We start from the raw sequence: 10,531 nt of genomic DNA on the forward strand, positions 1-10,531 counted from the left end.
TAAAAGCAAATCAGGTCATTTGCCCAGAGCCCTCCAAGACCCCACCTCCGTCCTAGAAGCAGGAGGGCACAGCTGTAGTGAGGCGCTCACCATTCGGGAGGCTGAGGCAGGAGCATGGCTTCGAGCACAGCATGGACAACACAGTGAGACCTAGAGTAACCCCCCGAGATCCCCCCCACCTCAGTTTCCTTATCTGCAACAGAGGAGGAGCCCCGGTGGCCAGGAGAATTGAAGGCTGAGGGGTTGGTGACCTTGTCCATAAGAGCCAGGCAGCTTCCCCACCCCCTGCGGTAGCCCAGGCCTGGCCTGCAGCTGCAGCGGAGCAGGGTGGCGGAGGGAGGAGCAAACGGGGCAGGTGGACTGGGGTGCTCAGAGTCCAGGGAGCCTTCAGCAGTGCCCTCAGGCAAGGGCTCAGTGAGCCAGGGCCGGGTGGAGGCTGAGAACACCCTCCTGCTGCCTCTCCCTGGGCACTGAGCTAATCAGATACAGCCCTGACGCTTGCTGGGGAGCTGGTGGGGGGGGGTGTCTTGGGAAGGGAAGGCCCTCTGGCCTCCCTGGTCCCAGGTTCTCATCTACTTGGCTAAATCCAAGGAGGGTTAAATGAATTCACTAGGACATGGCCTGCACTTGGCCAACTCGGGGGAGGACCTGCTCGGGCCCTGGCCAGGAGGAATCAGCTTCTTTGTCCCCCAGAGCACAGAACTCGGGGTTCCTACCAGAGTCTGCGGAGGGGTTGCTCATTAGGCCCTGGGAAATACTCCACATAGTCCAGAAACCTTCCTGACATCAGGAAGGGTTTGAGAAAAGGGGGCTCTACTTGGTTTTTAATCCCATTTCCCAGGCTTCCCCTGTCCCCTGTGGTGCTGTGACTTTCAGACACCATCCCTAGGAAACTGAGTGGGTCATAGATGCTTCATCTCCACTGTCCCACCCAGTGTCTAAGGTAGCTTCCAGCACTGCCCCCATTTTCTGGATGAGAAAACCGAGGCTTATCAAGATCACACAGCAGCTAACGCTCCCAAAGACTTGCCTCTTGAGGCATTAGGATATGGACATCAGGCTGGAGAGGTGGCTCAGCGGGTTAGGGCACTTGCCTGTAAAGCCAAAGGGCCCACAGGTTTGATTCCCCAGGACCCACATAAGGCGGGTGATCAAGGTGGCACATGCGCCTGGAGTTAGTCTGAAGCATCAGAAGGCCCTGGCACACTCATTCTCTATCTACATCACTCACTCTCTCTCTCTCTCAAATAAATAAATGAAATTAAAAAAAAAAAAGTGAACATCACACCTGGCTCATGAGAACAGTCAGAGCAAGGATTTAAACACACAGCCCTGTGGCTGGAAAGCCCTCAAGCGTCATCTCACCCTGTGTCAGGGTGCAGGCCCTCATCCAGCAGCTTCCTTTGGCCCTTTCACCTGCTTTGGAGCTCAGGGGCCAGGCCTGACTTTGACGCCAGCAGCATGACCTTGAGCATGTTCCTTAGCCACCATCCTCAATAACAGCAAAGCCTCTTCCAATCTGCAAGGATGAGGAAACTGAGGCTGAGAAAGGTCAGGCAGGCTACCCTCTGCCACCCAGGCAGAGCTACGATCCCTGTCCGTGGGTCCCGACCTGCTACATGAAGTTCACGGTCCTGCTCCTGGGGCTTTGTGTAACCACAGCAAAGATCATAAGCTTTGGCCCCGGTGTGCGTGTGTGGGGGGGGGAGGACAGATCCCCATCTTTTCTGCCCAGTCCCTCTCTCAAACTTGCCTTCAGCCAGCTAAGAGGGACGCCGGGGCCAGGGTGGCCACTTGAAGGACACCTTCATGTGCGGCACACCAGCAGACACACAGGGCTTCCTGCCACAGCCTCACACGGAGTCACGCTGGGGTCTTCCAGCACCCGCACTGCCAGCACAGACCTTGACGGCCACACGCACCACCTGGGCGCATGCCGGTGCCCGGGCACACATTCACACCAGCATTCCCAGCCCGCACGTAGACAGGAGCGCATCCCTCATGCCTGCATAGCTGACTTGTACATGCGTACTCTCCACGCAGGTTCTGCCCCAGGAGTTCACACCTGTGCACAGTCCTGAATCACCGGCACAGACTCAACGGGAGAGGCCCACGCGTGCTTTTGTCCCTGAATGGCTCCTCCACAGGCGCCCCTGTCCCCAGTCCTCCTGGTAACATTTCCGGAGTCCCAGATTACCCTCAGACCTTCTTGACATGAAGGGACAGGAAAACAGCCCATGGGAGCCCTCAAGGAGGGGATACCAAAGGAGAGAGCAGGCAAGGACTTAGAGAAAGACTGCTGTCCCTACCTAGAAGAGTGACCCATGACCTTGAGGGGAGGCTCCAAGAAGGCAAAGCAGGACACTCAGTATCCAGACAGCTCAAAAATGCTGGCCTGAGTCTCCAGAACCATGTCACCCACATTATGGACGCTTAATTCGTGAAAAGGCTTCCTTCTGCCACTTATTCAGACATCACTGTCAACTTTCTCCTCAAAGTCCCCTGGCACCCAGGAAAACAGAAACTTTCCCACCCGGCTCTCCCTCTACCTCATGACCATCCTAGCCCCAGACATCTTAGATGGCCCCGGGCATCAGTGTGTGATTCCAGACAGCTTGACCACAGAGATTCTTCTAAACTGATTCTGACTAAAGCGTAAGAGACTGAAAGCTTATCATGAAAGACTTAGGCATTCAAATTGGATCAGGTTGCAAGACACTTCAGTAAAATGTAGCTGGGCATGGTGGTGCACGTCTTTAATCCCAGCACTCGGGAGGCAGAGGTAGGAGGATCGCCAGGAGTACGAGGCCACCCTGAGACTACATAGTGAATTCCAGGTCAGCCTGGGCTAGACCTGAGTGAGACCCTACCTCAGGGAGCATGGGGGGGGGGGGAGGAAATGTGTAGAAAGTGGTATGCAGACACAGGGCTTTTCCCCATCAGTGGTGTGACCCAGGAGGATTTCTCAAGCTCCCCAAGCCTCAGTTTACCAATCTGACAGCAATGGGACTCAGAAATGGATGCTACAGAAGCGGAGGTTACAAGTTGGAGGGGACCCAGAAGTACTGAAGAATCCACCAGAAGGTCACAGCCTGTTACACTGTGCAGTCAGAGGCCCTTTCCTGCCCAGGCCAGTGGCCGCAGGTGCCAAAGGTTTACACAAAAGCTCTGGGGAGAAAGACTCCGTACTGTGAAAATGCTTTCCACTAAATGAACGTCGTCTGCAAACTGGGAAAAGACCACCATTAGTCAATTTGGCCAGCAGAACACCTGGGGTCCAGCTCACAGAGGCCTAGTGTTGACAGTGCAAGTGGGCCATCACAGAAGGTCCCCTGGAGGAATGGGACGCTCATGGTGGGCTCTGTGGCACCTGCAAGGCCACAGTGGAGCACAGAGAACTTGTGCTCCCTTCCCTGGCCACCAGTGGAACTGCCCCTCCCTCAGGGCCTCGGCTTGCCCATCTGGAAAATGGTACTATGGGGCTGGAGAGATGGCTCAGCTGCTAACGTGTTCACTGGGAAGATGGTTCCACTGGCCCGAAACCGTCTTTCTCCAAAGAGCACTGAGACTCTCAAGTCCTAGGAACTGGCAACTGGCCCAGGGTCTCGCCCCAACATAACCTGTAGCCCTTGCAGCCCTGAAGGCAGTCGCACTCTAAGAGCTAAGGGGAAAAAGAGAGGGGTGGCCTCATCCTGTGGCTGCAATGGTATCAAAGGGTCTTTGCTCCAAGGGGTTCGCATCCCCTGCTTAGCATCCTACAGTGGCCAGAACAGGCCAAACACAAGAAATAATAACTCCTAATCAACCAAGCTTTGCCCAGGCAGAAGCCCTGGCTGCCTCTTGTCATAAAAAGATCTTGTCCCCCACGAGCACTGATGAAGGACTCCGCCCTCCTCCCTCAGTCTTTTGCTTGTACCTTCGACTTCCGGTGACACCCTGCACACTGAAGACCGGCCAGGCTCCCTCCCAGCCCAGCCCCACCCCCACGTGGGCCCCAGCTGCAGGAGGCCCTGCAGAGTGTAATTCCCTGCGCCCTCCTCTCCGCCCTGGCCCGTCCGGACAGATTAAGCCTTTGTCACACACACCCAGAAAAGCTCAGGGCCAGATGGGACAGGACAAGTGGTGTCAGACCATCGACCCACAGCCGGCAGGCCCGGACTAGGAAAGCACCCCCCCCAGCCCCCGCCCCACAGCTCTGCATATGGGTTCTAAGGGGAGTAAAGGAGGCCCAGCGCGGGAGCAGCCAGAGAGTGAGGGAAAGATGCCACTCAATGGCCACTCTTGGGCCCAACTCCTGCAAGCCCCTCTCCCCTGATGTCTCCCACCTGCCCACCCTCTAGAGAGCCTCTGCAGGCTGCATGCTTCTCTCTCGCCTGGCCTCTCAGCCTCCCCCCCCCCATCCCACCAGCTTGGGTGTCCCAGGAGCAGGTGTAGACTTCCACCCATCCCCAGTCACCCAGTGTCCACCCTAAAACCTGGAAACACCAAACAAATGCCTTGGACAAAGGTTTATGGCCCAATGACCTTCATAAGAACCCACCCAAGACAAAACTACAGGGTCTCTCCCATGGACACTAGAAGCAACGACAACTTTAATTGTGTGTGTGTGTGTGAATCTGCACGTGTGTGTAGGCCAGTGAAGACGGGATGGGTGACCTTTACATCTTTAATAAAAGGTCCCATTCAGTCCCTCCCAGGAAGAGGCCCTGGCTGCCCCCAGAATTCCCAGCAGGGTTTGCTCCTTTGGATCAGTGAAAAGGAAAATGGAAATCGGGAAAAAAATGATAACGGAGCCCCAGGAAGGTAGTTGGAGATGGGGTGGCAGCGCTCTGGGCATCTCTGTGGCTGGCTCCGGTCGGCTAGGCAAGTGGCAGGTAACTAACAGGCTCTCTGGGGACCAGCAGGCCAGGCAGGCAGGGTGGGGAGCTGGAGGAGCAAGCTGTCACGGGAGGGCACTGTAGTGTTTGCTGTGCTCCTGACAGCCTGAGAGGGGAGACCTGGGTCCCTTTTCTCTGCCTCCCAGACAGGTGGTCCCCTGGGGAGGGTTTATTATTGGTCTGAGAGTCAAGGTGGAGGCTTGTGAGGTCTCTGCTGCCACAGGCAGGCAGGCCTGTCCAAGTCCTCAGAAACCATCTGAAGTGGCTAGCTGGCCTGGCAGGACCTGAGCCTAGGACCAATGCCCAGTTTCTGCATGTAGCCTGTGGGGGGGGGGAGATGCTCTGCGTGACAGTTTTGTGGATAAGGGAAAATGGACAGGCTGCCTCATGATGCCCACTCCCTAGGAGAGGGTGACCCCCCCCCCACACACACACACAGAAAGCCACTAAGCCAGCTGCCAGGTGTGGGAGCAGCATCTCCTCCCCCCCCCATTTCCAGGGGTGGGTGGACTGGGGCTCCTGCTTCAAACTGAGGAGGTGGGATGAGACTCTCAGATGCAGGGGTAAATAACCAGTAGGAAGGTGGGGCCAGGACTGACCTGGGAAGCCCCCTGAAGGCCAAGGGCATGGATCTATGGTAGTCACAGACTTTGGCCAACCATCTGGTGGGTTGCTGTCCTGGGAAGAGCCACCGTGATGAACACTGACTGGAAAGGAAGGAGAGAGCCGAGGGGCTTCCCCAAATTGGCAACGTGGGGAGGGGGAGCTGAGCTAGGTGATGGCCAACACACCCCATATGGACAAGTGGTTCGGTAGAGGGAGGGTCCTTGACTCATTGGAGGAAGCGGCGGGGGCGGGGGGGGGGACAATGACCCAGACTCCGTGGGTTTGGGGACGAGTGCCGATTTCGGCTAGGGAGGGGTGCTCTCTGCCGCGCGCGTCTGGGGACTCGACTCAACCTCCCGCTCCGGGAAGCCCGCGGACGCGCCCCTCGGCCCTGTCCCCTGCTCCCCCGTCCGGCCGGCCCGGAGGCGGCAACGGCGCAGATGGGCTGCTGGCGGCCGCAGCGGCAGCGGCGCGGTTATCTGCGCTCCTCGCAGATGGGCCGCCCGCCCTCCGCGCTCGCGGCTCCCCACTCGCCGCGGCCTGCAGCCCCGTCCCCTGGGCGCGGGAGTGGTGGTGGTGGTGGTGGTGGTGGAGGTGGAGGTGGGGGGGACGGATGGCGCCTCCAAGCTCTGCTCCCCGGCTCCCGCCAGCCTCCCTCCCCGCCGCCCCATCACCCCGCGGGCCCGGCCCGGGCGGCCGCCGGAGGGGGAGGGGGAGGGGACAAGTGCACTTTTCGTAACGACCGAATCAATTGTGTGTGAAGAGCCCGCTCCGGCCGGGGGGACAGGGCTGAGCGCGGGGCGGGCCGGACGGGGGAGGAGCGCGGCGGGGAGAGCGGGGGAGCGAGGGAAGAGGGAGGCCGGCGCGGGGCGGCCGGGCTCTCGCGCTCGGGCCGGGCGAGGCCGGGAGGGACGGGCAAGAGAGCGAGGCGAGCCGAGCCGGGCCGGGCCTGGGGGGTGGGGGGGTAGGACGCACTGACGGAGGGTCCGGGCGATGGAAAGTTCAAAGCTCAGCAGCGCCCCGAGAGCGGCTGACCCCCCCACGCCAGCCCCCCACCCTCTGCAGAACAATGAGGTCCCGGCGGGGGAGCCGCGGGGCCCCGCGCCGCACGCCCTCTCCGGAGCGCCCCGGGCCGGAGGGGACGCCCCCGCCCTGGCCGCCGGTCTCCTCCCTCCGGGTGGCTGCGGTTCCCCGCCCCCTCCCCCACGCCACCCCGCCCGGACCGGGGGGACGGGGGAGGGGATGGATAGGTCAGGCCGCCCCCGTCCCGGAGATGGTGGACCGCGGGGAGGGGGGGGTCGCCCCACCCACCCACCCTTCCGAAGCTGCTCCTGCGCCAGGCTGCGGCTCGGGCCGCCCCTCCCCTGGCCAGTGCCGGGTGGGGTCGGGGCGACAGTGCCCCGGCTGGCCCCATCCCCTGACGTTGGGAGGCCCAGAGGACTCCCCGTCCCGCGGCTGCCCCGGTCTCCCCACCCCCGGGGCACCACCCTCCACACACACACACACACACACACACACACATACACACACACAAGCACACACACCGCCCAGCCGGCCCGGGGGCGGGAGCGCTAGGCGCCCGGGACAGGCGGCCCCGGGGCGAGCGGGGGGCGGCGGGGGAGAGGCTGGGGCTCCAGAGCAGCCGCCTGCTGGCGGGGGGAGGGGACGGGAGGACAGAACACGCTGGGGTGAACAGCCCGGGACAGCCCGCCCGTCACGGCCACGGCCCGGGCAGAGGCGCAGAGAGGGGGGCTGGGACACCCCAAACCCGAAGCGCTACCCAGACTAGCCAGTGAGGGCTGATGAGCAGGGATGCGTGCGCCTCGGGTGGGCCAGACACACGGACAACCCCAGGAACACCCGTTCGGACACACATTCACACCCCACTCCATCCCCACCCGCCCCGAACCCCGCCGCGGGACCGGCCCGCGGCCGCCGCGCGCGCACTCACCGAGCCCGTCTTGACCGGCACATACACCACTTGGCCCATCTTGGGTTCCCGGCCGCTGCCCAGGCGGAAGCCCTTGGAGCGCACCCAGAACTGGAACTTGCCTTTCTCGCCGGCCGCCGGGCCGCTGCCCGCGCCGGTCCCGCCGCCGCCCTGCAGGACCTCGGCTATCCGCTGGTATTTGCTGCGTGTCACCGTCTTGGTTTTGGCTGAGTCGCCGTAGGTGCGCAAGCACCAGTCCCGGAACTGGCGGCCCAGCTCGGAGTCTCCGGGGCTGCGCTCGCGCTCCCAGCCCCCGCGCAGCAGCAGCGTCGGCTTCGGCATCCTCCCGCCGCGCCCGGCGCCCTCGGGGGCGGGCCGGCCACCGGGCCGCCCGGGTACTAGGACTGGGCTGTGCTGGGCCGAGCCGGGCCGGGGCGCACCGCGGCCGGGGCTGTCCCGCGGTGTGGCTCCGGAGCGGCTGCTGGATGGGCGCGGGCGGCGGCCGGACGCGCGGGGCTGCGGCGCGCTCTGTCCTGCTCGGGCGGCGGCGGCGGCGTTGGCGGCGGCGGCTCCGGCTCGCCTCCTGCTCCGCCTCCTCCTCCCCCCCGGCCGGGATGCAGGAGCGATGGAGGCAGCTCCGGGCCCGGAGGTGCAGAGGGGGCGGGCCGCCCCGCGGGCGGCCGGGGGAGGCGAGAGGCGGGGAGCGGCCCCGGGCGCGGGGAGCGAGACCGAGCCTGGGCGCGGGCGGGCGGCAGCGGTGGCTGTCAGCTAGCGCGGCTCATCCTGCTCCTGCTCGGGCTCCCGCTGCCGCTGCTCTTCCTCCTCCTCCTCCTCCCGCGCCCGCCTCCACCACGCCGCGGGATCCCACCTGTTAGAGCGGCGCAGCCTGCGCCGCCGCCCGCCCCCCTCCCGCCAGCGCCCGCGCGCCGGGCCCACCCCCGCCCGGCCCGGCCCCAAGGGGAGCAGGGGCCGCCGCACCCGCAACGCCCGGGAGGGCAGCAGCCGCAGGCGCGCGGTGCCCAGCTAGGGACCGCCTTCCATCTGGCCAGCCCGAGCCTCGAAAGAAGGCTACGCTCTATCCGCTCTGCCCGTGCCCTGCTGTCCCGCGGGCAGTAGGGCATAGACCTTGGCCTAGCTACCGGCGTCCCTGGCTTCCAGATTTAGCTTAGCCCGGTGGTAGGGCACAGGCTCGCTCCCTTCCTCCCATAACTGGCCTGACCTCTGTCTCCTGTCAGTCGGGTGCCAGGACGGTAGTGTGCCCCTGGGGAACCCCAAGCGGCTGCCCTTGGGCCTGGGGCAGACCCAAACTTCTTCTCCTTCAGCCGCATCCGAATTCGTCCCCCCCACCCCGAGTTTATCTGGTCTTGCCTGTGCGGGCCCCATTGCTCTGGGGCAATCCCAGGCCCCAAAGAAGTCTGTCCGGTGACGTTACTCCCACTGTGCCTCAGAAGACCTTGACACACCCACAGACCCAATCAGGGAAACAGTCGTCCAGGGTGCACCTTGGCCTAGAAGCCCTGGCGGTATAAACTTAGGTGACCTCACATCCCCCTCCCACCTGAGCAGACCCTACCCGACCTTGGATAGAGCTGTTGTCCCTGCTCCCCTCCCCCAATGAAATTACAAACAAATAAGGGCGCGCAGGCTAATTCCTCGGCATTTCTGCCCTCCTTTTTTTTTTTTTTTTTTCATTTTTTTGTTTTTCGATGTAGGGTCTCACTCTAGCCCAGACTGACCTGGAATTCACTATGTATTCTCAGGGTGGCCTTGAACTCATAGTGATCCTCCTATCTCTGCCTCCTGAGTGCTGAGATTAAAGGCGTGCACCACCACACCAGGCTGCCCTCCTTTTTAAACAGGGCATCAGAGGTTGCCGCCCTTCTCTCTCTGCTGTCCCCTGGTCAGCTCCCAGGTGACTCTTACAGACAAGTCACCACTCAAGAGTTGATCCCCAGATGTTGACCCAAGATCATTTTCTGCTTAAGAACTGCTGGATACCCAATGCAGAGCACATTGAACTACTGTGTCAGACCCAGACAGCTCTGAGAGGCAGAAATGACATCCCCATTTTAAAGATGAAGGCCTGGGACTTAGCGAGCTATCCTGACCTGCTCAAGGTCATGAGGGTTTCTGCTTGGTTCTGCCCGGTACCTGCTACCATATCACGGGGGGAGAGAGCTCCCCTTCGCTCCCTCCCCCAGCGCCCCCTGACAGGGGTCCCAGACGCTCGGGGCCCATATCTGACTCATCCTTGAATTTTTGGGCCCTTAGCACAGCAGCTGGCACACAGTAGGTGCCAATAAATGATGGAAGAACCTGAGGGGTCTTCCAAGTTCCAACCTCTCTGCATGTCACATGAAATATTTTTAGCTAATTTACATTTCCATGTTACTTTATATACATTGAAACGCCACAGTCTTTTCCTCTTCGTCTTCCCGAGGGCTCCTTTTGGATCCATGCAGCCATGCCCACTTTAAAGAAGTGGCCACTGGGGAACAGGGTGTGGCAGTACAGGAGGCAGAGGCAGGAGAACCATGAGTTCAAGGCCAGTCTCCACTTCAGGTGGAATTTCAGGTCAGCTTTACTCACTGGGGCCCAGAGAAGAGAAGGCATTACCCAAAGATGAATTGCCCTGCAGTAGCCGGGCTTCCGCCTGACTTTTCTCCTGTACGCCTTCCCTCCAGCTGATGGCTTCCTAAGAGCAATGTGTTCTGCCTGGTCATGATAATGGGCACTGGTGCCCCGTTGCCTAGGTGGTGAGTTGCCCACCTGAGCCCACCTGAATAACTACTGAACAAGACCGCCTCTTCGCCATGCCAGGCCTCATCATGCCTAGACACCTGCTTGTGGCTCCTGGGCTGAATCAGGGATGGCAGAGATTCAGAGTGTCTGTGTCCACAGTCAGACGTGGAACTGAATCCCCGCTGTGAGCTGGCATAGCATGCTCCGTACTCCTCTATTCCACATGGTTGTTTCCCTGTGAATGAGCCTCAATCCACTTCATCAGTACCCCAACTTCATCCTCTGTAGAGCAGGCAGCATGTCACAGAATTCACGGGGACACTAGATCTGAGAGTATCTGGCATGTAACATGTGCCTAACAACTGCCTTCTTCATA

General features: G+C 61.3%; 1 protein-coding gene across 2 annotated transcripts in view; it reads right to left on the bottom strand.

Annotated features, from left to right (window-relative positions):
* Nucleotides 1–7,755, bottom strand: part of Nol4l (nucleolar protein 4 like) — a 143,865-nt gene extending 136,110 nt beyond the window's left edge. For both annotated transcript variants that reach the window (XM_004668080.2, XR_006638502.1), the window contains exon 1: nucleotides 7,435–7,755. In XM_004668080.2, coding sequence (XP_004668137.1) covers nucleotides 7,435–7,755 — 321 coding nt within the window. The remainder of the gene's footprint in view (nucleotides 1–7,434) is intronic.
* Nucleotides 7,756–10,531: the final 2,776 nt, after the last annotated feature.

This window comes from Jaculus jaculus, chromosome 8 (genome assembly GCF_020740685.1).
Source record: "Jaculus jaculus isolate mJacJac1 chromosome 8, mJacJac1.mat.Y.cur, whole genome shotgun sequence".
In the NCBI taxonomy this organism is placed as follows: domain Eukaryota; kingdom Metazoa; phylum Chordata; class Mammalia; order Rodentia; family Dipodidae; genus Jaculus; species Jaculus jaculus.